We start from the raw sequence: 17,057 nt of genomic DNA, 5'->3' as shown, positions 1-17,057 counted from the left end.
GTTCATTCAGGTTGTTTAGGTGTGTGTTTTAAATAAAACAGCTTGTATGAGTATTGTTTTACGCATCATATCACACTGGTTCAGAGGTCTTATGTCATTTAGGGCCATAGTTTAGAAATCTTGTAGCAAGGCTTGGGAGTGGTAGTAAATGGTAAGGCTTTTGGGAGTGGTAGTGAATGCTTATTTTCTCTTTCATTTAACGAAGAACTAGTACATGTACATGATTGCTGTACTTAAGGGTATAGAGGACAATGTTTTATTCCCAGGTGGATCATCTAAATAAGTGGTTCTCGTAGTTGTCAATCATTCTGGTGATATGTTTACGTAATGCTGTCCTACGTGCTCGTCCTCTTAGCTATATTTTTCTGCATTTAGGCACTTTCAGGCTTATATCTATGGTGAGCTAAGGTTTCAAACAGTCACTGAAACTCACCTTTCTCCTCACAGTTCTTTAAAAATGGCAGAGGGTCGTAAGAGAAAAAGTGTCTAGGAAGTGTATGAGAAGAAAACAAAGGCCTCAGAAGAGGCAGATAAAATGCTTGGGAAGGAGAGCTCTCCATCTTTGACTAATAACAAAGATGGCGCAGGTACAGCATGGTGGAGGAGGAGTTACATGAGCAAAAACAAAAATGTGTGATCATCTGTCAGTCAGTTAACTGAATTCTCTATAAACTCCACTATATAGTCCCCGCTGTATGTGGAAACAGTAAGCTTGTATGAGCTATGAGGACAGCATATTTTAAACAGGGCATGCACTAAGAGAAATGGGCTGGTGCACGCTCTTGCACGCACATTTTATTTGAAGGTGGAGAGGGCGCGTCTTTTAAATCATTGTGAAAATCTTCCACAATACCTTTAAGTACATATTTTGAGTTTACTTTACTTGAGTTATTTTTTTTGGGTGGGAGTGCTTAGAACGTTCACTTCACTACATTTCAAAGTCAGATATTGTACTTTCTACTTCACCACATCTTTAGTTACTGGTTCCTTTTCGATCAGCTTAGCTTTGTAATCCCTGTTGCTGTTTTTCTTTCTTGAAATGCAGTTGGCCACATTATGTTTTCACAAAGTTCATCCTTAAGAACAGGTATCCTGGATGTTTTTCATGTTTTTCAGCACAACTGGGTCAAATAGTAGCTCATTAGCAGGCATTTGACATGCTGAGGGGGTAATTACTCCGAGGAGAAGAATTAAACATGGAAGAAAGCAGCCCTTGGGACTGAATTTGGACACCACTGTTTTAGAGATTTGCTTGACGTCCCACAAATGTGAGAAACTCAGAACAGTTATTATTTGTGGTTAATATATGTATATTCTTAAGGTGTTATGTGTTGCCATGTGAACAGGTTTTTCAGTAGGATGAGATCTCAAAGCAGAGTTGTGGTTTCTTTGTGAATCTATATTCAACCTAAGACCTCTATTCTATAGTGAAAGTGTGAGCAGAATTAAAACACTTCCGTTTTCTTTTTGGTGTGTTTTTAAATGGAAAATAATAATCAAAATAGCCACCCTTTTTTTGTGGCATTTTTATTCTTTTCACAGATGGTTCAGAATTTGTAGTAGAGCGGTTCTTCTGAAAGTTGCAAGGTTCTGTAAAATTAGACAAAAATGTACTGATTTTAGAACATTAAATTTGTACTTTTGAATACTGAAGTACTTTTAATTGAACATACTTCTGAATACTTACATATTTTCAAAAGTGAGTACTTCAGTACTTTCACTTGCAGTTGAGTAAAATTTGATCTTTACATAAGTACTATAGCTATGGAAGCTGAGAGTGGTCATAGTCAACTTTTTTTTTTTTCCTTTGCTTTCTTGAGATAATGACATAACTATATCGTCATGATGGTTGAGCAATTAATTGTTATCACGAGAAAACAGTTATTGATTTCTTGACATAACAAGATTATTAACCTGCATGACTTATAATTTACTCTATGAGTTATTATTTGCATCTATGCCTGCGGGGCCTGTAGTTGTGTGGTCGTAGTGCCGCGTGGGTGCAAATAATCAGTTTCTTAGTTTCCTATTTCTTTTCACTCATTGTCAGGTTGTGGGGGATGATTGGATTTCATGGAATACAGTGTGTAAACTGTGTTTTTATAAAAATCTTTAATCTGGACTAATTTTAGGGGTTAATGCCTCTTATACCTGTTACAGGCATAAAGCCGGGACTGTTTAGAAAACACCCGGTGACAGAACAACGGCTCTAAGGTGCCAGAGGCATAGGTGTAATTGCTTATGAATCAGAATTGGAAGCAAATCATCAAACCAACGTCGTCTAGTTACCTAAGAGTTCAACACAGGATTATTTAAAGAATTAAACATAGGCTGCAATGACCTATAGTTATAAATCCTCTCCCGCTTTGTGGTATTGAAGGAGGTAATCAGTTTTAACACATTACCAATCACCTCGTTATAACGAGAAAACGGCTTTTGTTATCTTTAGATAATGAGAAAATTAACTCATTTTTTTATCGATAAAACCACTGTGTAATTACCTGAGGGACACGACCGCCCTCGGCTTCTGTAATATCTGAATACTTCTCCCACCACTGTTCAGAAACTTTAAGCAGTGCTGTTGTTTAAAACTTAAGCACCAGTAGAGAAAGTCTTTTTTTTTTCCTTAATAAAAAAAATAAAAATGTTTTAAAAAGAACGGGATATCTCAGAATAATAGAAAATAATCTAATATGCAAATCTAGGCTTTTAAATTGAATTTCCACCAATTTAAACAATAAAAAAGTCCCATGTCTCTATTTACAGTAGCTCTCTAGTGTCCACTTGTAATGTGGGGTTTTGTATAATTTAATACAGGAGCTCTTAATTGTCTGCAGGTATGCTGAGTAAGAGTTAAGAACTTTCATGAATCATGCATTAGTTATTAGTACCTGAGCACCAGCAGTGTTTTACAGGAAACCTAGAAGTTGCATGTTCACACTATCTGAGTTTGGGCAGTGTGTGGAAGTGTGTCTGTGTGAATGTGCGTATCTGTGTGTGTGTGTGAGATATGTGAATATTTGGATGTCTTGTCGAAGTGATGTTCATGTAATCTATGTGCTCGTCTATGTCCGGTTTGTGGTGTCCTCACTTGTCCCTCTTGCTGTCCTCTCTCGTGTATTCGCGCCCTCCCCCCAAACCCTGCCCCCTCACATTACAGGAGATTTGGATGGCCATTGGTGGGACCATGCGTCATGGCATAGCAGCGAGGCCTCCCCAATGTCTTTGGTGAGACATGTGGAGCCCTGCCCTGACCCTCCCTCCCTCCTTCCCTCCCCACGTCCTGTCCTTTAATCCCATCTCCCTGTCTCTCTTTCTCTGTTTCTCTTTGTCTTTACTGTCCCATGCCCCCCGATCTCCCCGAGTCCTTTGTCATTTCATGTTTCCTTTGTTTTATTTACACCTTTGCATGTTGTTTTTTCTGTTTTCTTTCTGTTTTTATCCCACGCCTGTAGGGGAGAGTCAAAGGGGAAAAAGAAAAACTATTGAGCAGGCATTTATATCCGAGCCGACACACACCTTATCTGAGAGGCAAAAGAAAATGGTGCGCTTTGGGGGACACTCATTTGAAGAGGACTTGGCGTGGTGTGAACCACAGGTTAAAGACTCGGGAGTTGATACGTGCAGTAGCACTACCCTAAACGAGGAGCATAGCCATAGTGAGAAGGTACTGAGAAAATCTAGCCTGCATTTTGTGATTCTTCTTATTATTGTTTATTTTATTTTTTGTTTTTACCCATTCAATATTTGTTTACTTCCTCTCACCAACTTAAATCCGAATAGAAGTTAATTCTGAATTTTTATTTGTCTAGATTAATTTGGTTTCTTTTTTTATTTGATCATTTTTGCTAAAAACAAACAACATTTTGGGATTTCTCTTTTTTTGCTTGCCACCTGTACTTGCTGTTTTGCCCTCCTAATGAAGACACACATGTCACAATAGTTTGTAAAGCCCCTGTCACAGCTTGACGATTTAGACCAGCATATGCATGACGTACAAAAAATCAGTCAAATACTCTAGCGTTGATTAGATAAGTTATAAGTTCTGAGCACCCTGAAGCACGCTGGAGTACGCTGAAATGCGCTGTCACACGTTGACGCGCAGCAAGTGTTCCAGCGTATGCCATACCTGGGGCATAAGTTACAGGTAAGTTATTTGATTGTAAGTTTCTCATAAGTCGTGACGTCTAGCTTATCCAAAACCTATCAGTAACTTGTGAATAACTTATGCGTAACTTATTAAGAACTTATCAGCAATGCATATCAACGTATCTGACGTGTTCCAGGCAACCGCTAAATGTGTTTCTAGCTTAAAGCTACTATATAATGGCGTATTGGCAGCGTTTCGGTATATACGGGGGTTCACAGGAGGAAACGATCTGTTCTCCTCCAGACTTCTTCCCCCTCATAGGGTGAGCATGAAGGTGAGTGTGATGGATCCTCCCTGCGTTCACGACCAACACACTTACAGTAAACAGCTAGCTTCGTGAGACCATCCTGATCTCGCGAGCTTTCAAGATTTCACCCGCTAATCAGTCTGGAGACTCTCTGTTGAAGAAAATTTGGAGCCGTTCACCAAACGAACGTCCAATCAGCGTTGGCTTTGAGGCGGGTTGAGGTGTGACGCAACGAGAAGCGCGACAGTTCAGTCTAAAGAACATGGCGGCTTCAGCCGATAAAACTAGCGTTAGCGTGGCTATCGAGCAAGTTTTATCGGAATTACAGAGTATTTCTTCACTGAAAGAAAAGCAAAACACTGCTCTGGAGGCTTTTCTCAAAGGAAAAGATGTTTCGGCAAGAGTTTGATCTATCAATTGGCTCCTCTTCGTCGTCGCTCTGTTAGTACGTCATATCCTTCGTTGATCTGATTGGTTTATTTGGCCAGTCTATCACCAACATAGGCCAATCAGCTAACCAGTATTTTCGCCCCTTCCCAAAATTACTTCTACGGGAGGTTTCCAGATGGATATGCGGAGCTAATCCATCTGGCGGAGTCAGGTTAGTAAACAGCAGCTATGTTAAGATCGCAATCAAAGACGCAGCAATCTTCTTATGGAGACCAGGCACATCGCTGCCCTCCTCAGGCGCATCGCTGCAGCAGCTTTAACTGATGCTTTGTAATTCCCAGGAAATTATGCTTCTTCCTCATTTCCTGGGCATTACGCTGCCGTGCATTATGCATAAGTTAGGTCGTCGTAGGACAGAAGTTCTCGCCTCATTATGAATACGCTATGCATACGCCCAAACTTAAAAAAACCCCAGAGAGTTCAGCATATGCAAGGTTTATTAGATTCTGGGACGTCTGGCTAAATAAGCAGGGTGTGACAGGGCCCTAAATGGTAGCACTGACGCACAACTTCTCTGTTTGTCATGGCACACAGAAATGTAGATCTGTGCTAGTTGCATGCTCGTTCTCCTTTCGTATATTGTGTTTTGTTTTTTGTTTTTTTTGCTCTGCAGCAGTCCTGTTTCGCTCAGTAGGAATACCTTTTACTTAGACCTGTCTTTCTCGCTCTACTTTCCTACCCTACACTACCCAGTCCAGAAAAAAAAAGAAAAAGAAAAACTGTCCCCTGCCTTATTTCGCACTCACTTTAATAGCACATCCCCTCACATACACAAAACTGGAAAGGTTGAATTTGTTTTGCACCAGAAATTTAAACATTTATTTTCTTTTTTCCCTTCCCTTTCCCCCTTTTTTTATTATCTGTGTCTCATGGCTTATGTTTGATCTTCAGTCTTACATCCTTTTTGATTTTTATTCTGGCACCCAGTGGTCTACTTCATTTGCTCCTCTATAATGGGTTGCCTCTCACCCCCCCTTGTGTTGTCTGCTTCCCACTCACTACTCTATCAATGGTGGTGGTCTGTTTGTATGCACTGAAGCCCCGGAGTTACACTCCGATCTTCCTGCTGCTGTTTAAAGTGCTGGTTTGAGGGGGAGTATTAGGGTTGCTTGCTTTACTCTGCATGAGATGCTGCATGAAACTCACTCCAACCTCACACTTGCAGGTTTACACAAGCTCTGAAAATGATTCTCTGACCTCGCCAGAAATTCGATGGCAACATCCTCTTTACAATTGCATACTTCGTTGAGCTAATTAAGAAACGAAAATATCTTTTTAAAGAAGAAAGTAACCATAATAAATCATCAGAGTTTGTGTGAATCATCTTCCCCCAAGTCGAGTCTCCTATTGTACTTCCTTCATGCCCCTTTATACCAGAGACAGTTGTCTTCTTTGCTCTGGTCTGACCTCTTGCAGTGAGTAAGTTGTTAAACAAAAGGTGTGTTGTTGCTCTGACTTTGTAGCACCCAGTGACATGGCAGCCATCCAAAGACGGAGATCGCCTTATTGGTCGTATTTTGCTCAACAAACGTATGAAAGATGGAAGCGTGCCTCGAGACTCAGGAGCTCTACTTGGTCTAAAAGTAAGTTTGTTGTACATGGAAGAGGCTCATTATGGGTCTCCTCACACATTTCTTCTGCTGACCTCTGTAAATACAAAATATAATATAAATAAAGACACAAAAAATATCCAAATTGACTGGCCTTATTTTAAAGAAATATTATTTTGGAGTGAACTTTGTCCTCTTATTGTCACAGCTAAAGACATTTTTTTTGTAAATGGACATCAAACAAAAAGAGCAATCCAGAAATTAAGCTTGGAAAAACTTTTCAATCAAAAAGATATTGTAAGAGTGAAGTTGCTTCTTTCTCAGATTTTATTTTTCTAATCTTTTTCATAATTTATCTTTTCAAAGTTTGGCTTTTCATCTTCTTTTTGTGTCATAGCTGTTTTTCAAATTGATTTTATAGATCAGATTCTTTTCACCGCTGGGGCACAACTTTCCACTGGAGTGAGAAGGAAAGACGTCTTTCTATTTGTCTGTTGGATAATAGAGTTACACCCCCCCCCCCCACACACACCCCAAATAATCTAAAGGAATAAAATTTGAAAATATGAAATCTGTAAAAAAAAAACTTTTGAACAAAACCTTTCATTTGTTCACTGGAAAGCCTTAAAAAAAGCATTGATTTTCATTGATCAGGACATGATTCACTGCATTTTAAAATCTCACTAAGAGATGTTTTTACAGTTCCCCCCAAAAATCTAAAAGAATAACATATGAAAATCTAAAATCTGTAAAAAAAAAAAAAAAAAAAAAGATTTTTTTAATAAAATTCCTAAAGTTAAAATGCTAAGAAAATAGCAACTTTTCTCTCAAAACACTTTCTTGATCGAGTAGTTTTTTATTTTAAGTTTCATTTCTAAATAGCTTTTTGGTTCAAATTTCCATTTACAAAACATGTTCTTTACTTGCAGAAATAATGGAACAAATATCACTCCATAGTTAACTACCATTAAACATTGGCGCTAACTTGCAGGCAGTTTCTTAAATCTCTTTGAGGAATTTTAAATCAGTCATATTGGAGGGTTTTCCAGCATTTTCTCCATGTCTAGTCTGTTGTCTTTTTTTCTATCTCTTTAGAGATGGACTTATGGGTGTGTTTTAGATTGTTTTCCACTTGCATGACATAGGTGGGCTTAAACTTAAGGTTTTACAAATTGATGTATCCTTTAGCAGAGTCCAGAAATCAATCATCAATTATGTGAAGTACCTTAAGTTCTGTAGAAGCAGGGAAGAGGGACCCAGAGCCACCATACTTGGATTTGCTGTGCTTTTTCTACAAGCCCTTAAAACAGATGTTTAGGGATGAACACCTTTAAAATCCTCTCCAATTTTTAATTGGCAGTTAGAATATTCTTCCCAAAAGTGTTGTAGGTCATCAAACTCCTTGTATTTTATTCTTATTTTACCAATGCTGCTAAATTGCTATTGAGTTGCTTTTTATAACCTATAATTTTTGTCTTCTGGTACCCTTTCGTATCATTCTTGTCGAACCTCTTATTATTACATCATGGGCATTAACCTTAACAGAAGTAAGTGAAGCCTGCCTCTGGTGTTTCTCATGGATTTTTTATGATATCCTTGGGGAGTTGGCAAAGCACACTTTGGTTAATTTTGGTAGCCTTTTCATCAAACGGGAGGTTTTATGTGTTGTTTTTTCCCAACTCTAGAAAAAACCTCTCATTTGTTCACCAGAATACAAAAGCCTTTTGTACAAAAATAAAGCATTGTTGGTTTGGTTTCTTGTCTGCTCTTTAATTTCTTTAGATCAGGACATGATTCAATGCTTTATGTTTTTACAAATAAGTTCTAATTAAGTGATTTCTTAATTAGTGATAAGGCTTGGGTCTGGATATGTTGTAGGGTGTGATCCGATAACCTTTACACAAAGGTTGATTATATCGTTTCTCCTTATTTTTAGCTGTGGTCTAAATTTGTTTAATATTCAGAAACATTAAAGTATGAGGGTGGAAAAATAAAACCAGAAGAAATATTCTGTAAGCACTGTGACTCTAAACATAAACAGTCCAGTTTTTACTTGACCTTCATGAAATGTCTGTTGTATCATAGTTTCTTACAAACAATTGAAGTACCATGTAGAAAAACACTAGGCAGCTAAATTCCTCCATTTTTTCTTGATTAATAATTTAGAATATTTAAAGTATAAGGTCAGAGTTCAGCCAATACTCATACAAGCAGTTGTATTTAAAACACTGACTTGTAAACTTTTTTTTTTCACGCATATTTTCAATGTTCTATGCGTGCAGATTCATTACATTGAAGCCCCCAATATAGTATATCACATGCATGAGTTCCTCCTCCTTCTCTGCACTCATCACTTCTTTTTCATGCATCTGTAGATTCTCCTTTGCTTGTGTGTGGAACTCATGACAACTTTGGTCAATTTGAGGGCGGAACCAACCTCAGAAAGTTATTGACAGTTTCCTTTTTCCTCTAGAAACAATACTGTTGTATTAGCAGATGCGGTTGCTAGGTATTTTAGCAAAGCATCTTTAGTCTAATAGTTGTTCTGTTCATGATTAGAATCCTGACTTTCGATCATTAATTGCTTATAAATAAAATTCTAACACAAAACATGCTTCACAGTAGATGCAAACTGATTGTAAATCAGGATTTATACAGAAATGAGTAACTCTGATTTAATGCTTTTTAATGCTCTTGTAAAGCTCTTAGCAATATTTTTAATGGCATCAACAAGAACCCATGTATATACATATATTTATACATATATATATATATATATATATATATATACGTGTATATATATATATATATATATATATATATATATATATATATATATATATATATATGTACATATATATGTATATATATATATATATATATATATATATATATGTACATATATATGTATATATATATATATATATATATATATATATATATATATATATATATATATATATATATATATATATATATATATATATATATATATATATATAATATATGTATATATATATATATATATATATATATATATGTGTATATATATATATATGTGTATATATATCTATATGTGTATATATATCTATATGTATATATATATATATATATTTATGTACATATATCTATATGTATATATATATATATATGTACATATATATGTATATATACATATATGTATATATATAACTTAATAACTTAATAATAACAAATAATATGTATATATATATTCATATATATATATATAGATATGCATATGTGTATATATATATATAACTATATGTATATATTCATCTATATATATACATATGTGTATGTATATATATATATATATATATATATATATATATATATATATATATATATATACGTATATATACGTATATAAGTTCATTAATTCATTCCTGCAAAATGTACATAGTTTGCTAAAACACACCACTTTTGAAGTATTATTAACGGGAATTAAGATAATCATTTTTGATAATTGCTAAAAGCATGTTTCATGAAAGTAGTTATGCCACTGGGGATGTTGCAGTCTTTTGCTACTGTTGCACAAAGCCTGCCATGAGGAGAGATAACCTAAAGCAGCAAGATGGGGAAAAATCATTACTGATTGAATGAACCTCCTGAAATGGCATGTTTGTGTCTGCTCAGTGCTTCTGTGCATTTCTGTCCGCTCAGCAGCTGCAGCCAACCAGCTCAACAATCCAGCCGGCCATCCGTCAGGCTGCCAGCCTCACCTTCACTGACCATCTTTCTCTCATCTCCTCTGCAAGCATTCCCTTTGAGCTCCTGTGTGTTACATAAAGCCATTTCATTTAGTGGACTTCTCTAAGCTTCTTTGTATGTTGGTATTCAGCTGCCATTAAATGGGATTTTTATTTTGTATGATGCCAGTGTAAGCTGAGTGCAGGGGTGTACAGTGCAGCCTTAGCCCACGGCTGTTACAGGACGACAGAGCTGTGCTAAAGTGCATGCCTGGGGACTGAAGCAGAAGCCACAGACTGCTTTTTTAGAAGCTATAAGTCCACTTTTATTAATAAATTTCCATTATGCATTAGCTATATATCTTTTATGGTCTTCCTAAAGTACTTGCATCAACCAAACAGCTAAAAATATATATATTTAACTCTATTCAACCTCCAAAAAACCGTGCTGCATGTTTATAATGCTGATCCAGTGCTCAATGTTTACTTTTACAGGTAGTTGGAGGCAAGATGACAGAATCTGGGAGGCTTTGTGCTTTTATCACTAAAGTCAGGAAAGGAAGTCTTGCGGACACAGTTGGACACCTCAGGCCGGGTATCACAAACACCTCAAGACTAACCTCACTCCTCATCCATAGTTTATAATGCTTTGCCATTTGTTTAAACCGATTACTTCATACTGTGTTTTTGCAGGTGACCAGGTTCTGGAGTGGAACGGCCGGATTTTACAAGGAGCTACATTCAAAGAAGTTTACAATATCATATTAGAATCCAAGCCTGAGCCTCAGGTAGAGCTGGTGGTCTCACGGCCCATAGGGTGAGTATATAGAATCACTCCTCTAACACCTGCCACGACCAAACTGTGACTGTCCCACGTGAATCCAGACAGTGCTAAATGCAGACATGGAAAATGTTTCAAGGATACTTTTACCTGAAACACCTTTATTTATAATAGATTAGCTGTCTGAACACAATATGTCCTGAGACACCCTGAAAGACCAAACACTGACACTAATCCCATCATCCCCTGGTGCAGCAGGGTGTCTTGATCTTGGGTTTCTCCGTGAGACATTTGTTAAAACTAATGCTTTGCAACAAGAAGGCCCTTTCTGCATGAAACTTGCAGTTTTCCCCTTTGCATGCATGGCCACTCTCCAAAACCTGTTATAGGGTGTATATCATAAATGATTTTGCTTTTAGCCTTCTTATAATAATATTCCGTCATCAAAGTCATGCACCAAGTGGTATTTCTGTTGATTCACGATTCTCTGTGTAATCTCCATGAGCTCTGATGTCTGAGCAATAGCTCCTCCTTATCCTGCAAAAATTAACCCTGGAGGATTTTTGATCTAAGAATTACGACAGAGTATGAGGGCCAGGCTAGAGATTTTCATTTGTCTTCTATTCTGAAAATAAAGTCATAGCGTTACGAGAATAAAGTCGTAACATTATGAGAATAAATGTTGCCAAACAGCAACCTGAGTCCACTTTGACATTCTGCCCAATTTGTTGCTGGTGCTAAAAGATTTCTTTTCTGTCAAACCAGAGACAAAGTATAACTTCACATGATTGTCGAAATTCCTAATTTTAGGAAAGACAGTGCTTCTTGTAGTAGTTGTCATAAAATACAACTTGTTTTTCGTAATTGTAGGACTTTAGTCTCGTAATTTTACGACTTTATTCTCATTATTTCTCTTTGAGCAGTTTGGGTTGCCGACCTCTGGTCTAACGCCTCTCTCACCAACTGGTAACTTTTTTAACACAATGCTCGACATAAAAGAATAAAATGCTTAACTGTATCTGCAAATTGATAAGAAATGTAAATGTCTAAATTAAACATAAGTTTATTCATCCTAGTTTTCCTAGTTTTAAAAAGTAAAGCTAATTCTAGCTAAGCATATACGTAATATGTAAGGTTCAGAAAGAGCCGTCAAACCACTCTAAGGATGGATCCTGGTTTGTATAACTTCATGTTATCATGCTGAGATGCGTTTTGCTCTTTTATATGGAAAAAAAAAGCCTTTTCAGGCTGTGTCAGAACTTCCACCCTGACCCCTATAGAAGAATAGAATTCAACCTTATTGTCAATATACTGTCACAAGTACAAAGCAACGAAATTCACTCTCTGCATTAAATCCATTCCCTTTGGGAGCAGTGGGCTGCCGTTGTGCGGCGCCCGGGGAGCAGTGTGGAATCAAGGGTCTTGCTCAGGGACACAGAGTGGCAATCCGTGGGAGTTGGGCTTGAACTCAGAACCTCTGGGACCTAACGCAATACCCTTACCATTCAGAAAAGCTGGTCAAGTAATCTTCCTTATCAGCCTGTTCATTTCAATCATCAACAATTTATTTCTTTATTTTTTCAGAGATGTTCCAAGGATACCTGACAGCACACATGCACAATTGGAATCAAGTGAGTATTCTCATAATCTGTTGGAAAGTGATATTGTTATAGTATTTGAATGTCTGTAAAGACCTTGATTAAGTTGTTGTGCTTTAACTAAGTGGTTATTTTTTTGAATTGCAGTATAACATAAAAGAAATTTAAATACTTAATAGTTCAATATAAGATAGCCAAGAGGTGGGTGTGGTACTGGGGGATGCATATACCTAATAAGCAGATGAATATGGCTTGAGCTAAAAGTGCTCTTTTTGAGATATTTGCCTAAATCAAACTGTGAATGTAAAAAAAATTAATTGGTTCAATAGACCAATCAGATTCAGTTTCTGTGGCACAAATCATCCTAACAAATGGATCTTCTATTATGTCTTCAGTACAGGAGCTAAAACAGAATCCAGGACAAGTTCTGCAGGTGTTCTGGTTCCTTTTGGCTGCTGCCTGGAACCGCACGTTCTCTTTAACAAACCTTCTCAGGAGCTCAGATCATTTTTTGGGCTGTTTTTCTCCTCTGCTGAGCTTTAGCAACAGGAAGCAGAACACAATCTGACAAAAGCTGATAGAAATCTTCCCCTAAACAGCCCTGCTGTAGAGACAGGACCCTTTTTGGATGGTAGCTTTGTGGACTATGGATTCCACTGTTTCAATATACCAAGCTTTCGAACTGATCTAATTTTCTTACTTTTTGGTTAAATTTAAATAGCACAAAGGTGTTTCTGTATTTTTGTTCATAAATATAGCATTTAAACTCTTGACACAGCCAGTCTTGCAGCATTACCATTTATATACAACAATAAAATCTGCTAATTTTAAAGATTTGTGACTAACAGACACCAACAGCGATTCATAAGCGGATTTAACAGAATGAATCCTGTCATTTTTCAAAATAAAACACCATTTGGACTCGAAAAATAAATCCGTCAGAAAATGTGGACTTCTTTTTGTACTAATCTTTGATGTCTTTAATGTCAGCCCATGGGTTTTAAAGTGTAACAGCTTTAAAGCAATGTCATTTTGATGACGTATCAGTTTTTTTTATTGCATTCTGAACTGCATTATTTGGTAGGATATCAATGTCCGAAGAAGATAAAACCAACATGGGTTGATTTAAAGTTCGGGGAAGTAAATTTTTTTGAGAAGAGACCTTCAGGATCCCACTGTAAAAATGGGCCATGATATGCCTCAAAGATGCTTCTGCCACTTTCTTCTTCCTTTAGCTTTTTAACCTTACAAGTGAAAAAGAATTGTGACATTCAGTGTATCTGTCTTGGCTCTCTTCCTAATAACTTCGGATTAAACCAAATCATTAATTATGAAGTCAACACAATCCTTTCCAACTGTGCTTCTATTGTCTTATAGGTTCAAGCTCTTTTGAGTCTCAAAAGATGGATCGGCCCTCAATCTCTGTCACATCCCCGATGAGTCCCAGTTTGCTGCGGGACGCCCCACAGTACCTGTCAGGACAGCTCTCAGTAAGTGACATCAACTTTGAACATGCAGCAAAGCAGGAAAACTGAATTATTAAAACATTTTGAATTGGGTTAATGGTTGTTATAAACGGGGCATTCAACATGAAACTATTCATCACCTTAAATAAGTATTTATGCTCCTAACTATTTTCCAAAATGTTTTGGATTGTTTGTTCACTAATCCTATCAAACAAACCTGAAGTCTTAAAATAATATTCTAGCAGTACAGCACACTTTTATTAATTAGCTGACCTTTGAAGGCAAATGTCTTGAATAGATTCTGTTCAAGGGTCTCAATTTAAAATAGTTGAAACAAACGCGACAGTAATGAGTTTTCTGTAAAAACTGGAAAGTTATTAATTTTTTTTGTTTTGTTTCACATTTAATCTTTCTTGTTGGTCCCACATAAAATCCCAATAAATTACATTGAAATTTGTGACTGAAATATGAGAAATGTGGACAGGAGCAAGAGGCAAACAATGGCTCAGTGTCTTAGTTCAGACAATTTTCATGTGTCCTGTGCTTTGCTTTCATTAGTCAGTCTGATGCATTTTGCCAATCAAGTCCAGGACTCTGGATCAGATTTCCAACTGTATTGTTCTTTATCTTGTATACAAATTTTGGTGTAGAAATAGGTAAAGAGATATAATAAAGCCATGAAGAAATTAACTCTCCAATTAATACTGTTTCTGAAAAGAGAAAAATATCTCTATTACACGCATTGCTCCAAATGTATCTATTCAAAAGAAAGATATTTTGGCAAAATATGTCTCTAACCAAATGTTTTTCTTTTTCTTTTGTAAATCATAGTACTTTTATAGTACTTATTGAGGCTCACACTCAACTGTGCAATACAAATATGTCATGTCCTTTATTAAAGATTCAGACTATATAAACTGAACTCCTAATGCTTGATTGTTAATATGGCTGGTTTTAGGGATGACTTATTATCTTGACTGAGGGTTTAAGAACTTTGATTGTAACACAATCTTATAAGGCAGAGAGAAGACTGTAAGATAAGACTTTAAGCTTAAGAAAACTTGAAAAAAAATGTATCTCATGAAGAATAGAGAGGAGTGTAGAGTCCATTTTTGGTTTTATGTCACTGTGTAAGTAAGGATAAACCGGCCACTGATGTCCAGGTGTGAACAACAAACTCTGGTTGTTGCTTCTAATTGAAATGTGAGTTTTTTGGTTTTATTGCATATTGTTTTTCTTTCTTTTCTTTTGCTGTTGAATTTTGTTTATCCAGAGCCAAAGCCTTAGTAGAAGAACAACGCCTTTTACCCCTAGGGTCCAGGTAATGGGCCCTGTAAGAAGGGCACACACTATCTCTTTGGTTTTTGCTCACTTACTGTCGACTGGCTTTTCCTCCCATGTTTTTTGGGAAATGCATTCTTGGGGGAAATCTTAGCATCAAATTTCCCTCTCTAAGGAGTGCATTGTTTGTTCTTTTTCTTCAGTTTGATGTGTTGGTTTCAATTGATTCTTTAGTTATTTCTCATTTTAACCCCATTCATGTCATTATTCCCTTGTACTACAATGCATGCTGAACTAAACTGATCAAATTTTAAAAGGTTCCTGTTCCTTTTTTAGTGATCAGCTCCAAGCTTGATCATTTTGGCATTGACAATCAAAGAGGCTTTTTCCACGAAGTCTCAGTCTCAGATTTTTTTAATCCACAGAAGAATAACATAGTCTTGTGTATAACAAAATAGAAATAAATTTGCAAAGGCTCAAAGATTAAGACGGGTGGTTGGTTTCATAGGAGAGGAGCCTGATAATGACTAGATCTGCCTCCGAATTCTACTTTTAGAAATTCAAGGAACCACAAGTAAACCAGCAGATTGAGAATTTATACTTTGAAATTAACTTTCAAAACACTGATTTAGAGTTTTTCAGGCATTTAAAAAATATGCCTTCCGGTTCTTCTTTGGACTTTCATTGTCTTCCCTCATAAAAAAAAAAAATGTGCTTGAGCTTAGCATCATCAACTGTTAACTGTGGACATTCTTGAAGCCATGAGCTATATGATCAGCCATAACACCGCTATGAATAACTGCCAATATCCTGTCCAGGAGGCCCGACCTTCCAAAACGCTTTCCTTGAGCCTCATTAGTCCACAAACTTTGAAAGTATTGACCTTCTTTTCAGAAAAAAATGTGAGATAGGTCCTTTGTCTTTTTTTTTAAAAAGTAGTGGTTCTGATTTTAAAATTCATGTTTGCCCAGTCCATTTCCTCTCATTGAATTGTGAACATTGAGCTTAACTCTTGGAGATGAAGCCAGCAAAGCTTAAATCTGATGTCAGCCAGTCCTGAGGAGATTCAACTCTTTCAATGTTTCTTTCATCTGTTGATAATGACTCACTGTGGTTACCTGGAACCCAACAGCCTCAGGAATGGATTTGCACTGAAAGGTGTCATGAATTTATTAATCATATGTTCTTGCTTTGCTTCTCTTTTTTTAAATCTTTATTTCTTTATTGTTCAGTCTTTTCCACATTGTCAGACAGATTATGTGTTAGGAGTTTATTTTGTTTCTTAATTTTAGGTCAGAAATTAGACCTGATATTTTGGCTAGCAAAACTGAACTATGGGTTAATTAGCTCTTAATTGGAGGGAAGGTTTTAGCTTTATTTAGGTGCAGTTAAGTACAGTAAGGATAACGTGTTACTTGACAAATGGCATCATCTGAAAACCAATTTATGTGAAGATCTGCAACATATAAATCCAACAAAGCAGTAGAATCTGATGTTATCTGTAATTGAGCAACTATGACCTTTGCACATGCTCAGCTTTTTGGGATTTTAACTAACAGTATACACTTCACAGAAAAATATTTTGTAGTCTTTCTAACCAGGGGCACAGTTCATGTGTCTAATGCAGCATTTGTTTAAAAAAATAATAATAATTATGGGATTTGAAGCAAAAAAATGTCATGGGGAAAAAAAAATAAAACGGGTTATTTTTAGAGATTTTCACTGATTCAGATGATCCTCGGTTTATAAAGTTTTCACCTGTCAATTCATAGATTTATTTTTTCAGAAATTGTTTTAATAATTATATATGAAGATTATTTCAAT

The 17,057-nt window shown here is 36.4% G+C and overlaps 1 protein-coding gene across 35 annotated transcripts in view; it reads left to right on the top strand.

Annotated features, from left to right (window-relative positions):
• rims2a (regulating synaptic membrane exocytosis 2a) overlaps positions 1-17,057 on the top strand; it is a 192,865-nt gene that overhangs the window by 78,822 nt on the left and 96,986 nt on the right. For 16 of the 35 annotated variants that reach the window (XM_038275109.1, XM_038275108.1, XM_038275114.1 and 13 more), the window contains 7 exons: positions 3,456-3,667; positions 6,311-6,430; positions 10,603-10,702; positions 10,801-10,924; positions 12,473-12,519; positions 13,864-13,976; positions 15,226-15,273. In XM_038275109.1, coding sequence (XP_038131037.1) covers positions 3,456-3,667; positions 6,311-6,430; positions 10,603-10,702; positions 10,801-10,924; positions 12,473-12,519; positions 13,864-13,976; positions 15,226-15,273 — 764 coding nt within the window. Of the gene's footprint in view, positions 1-3,160; positions 3,229-3,455; positions 3,668-6,310; positions 6,431-10,602; positions 10,703-10,800; positions 10,925-12,472; positions 12,520-13,863; positions 13,977-15,225; positions 15,274-17,057 lie in introns of all 35 variants that reach the window. The other 19 variants (XM_038275119.1, XM_038275121.1, XM_038275142.1 and 16 more) reach the window with 3 other exon arrangements.

This window comes from Cyprinodon tularosa, unplaced genomic scaffold (genome assembly GCF_016077235.1).
Source record: "Cyprinodon tularosa strain WSP-4 unplaced genomic scaffold, ASM1607723v1 ctg941, whole genome shotgun sequence".
Taxonomy (NCBI): Eukaryota; Metazoa; Chordata; class Actinopteri; order Cyprinodontiformes; family Cyprinodontidae; genus Cyprinodon; species Cyprinodon tularosa.
Note: the sequence above shows the minus strand (reverse complement) of the source record. Positions and strands in the feature narration are given on the sequence as shown.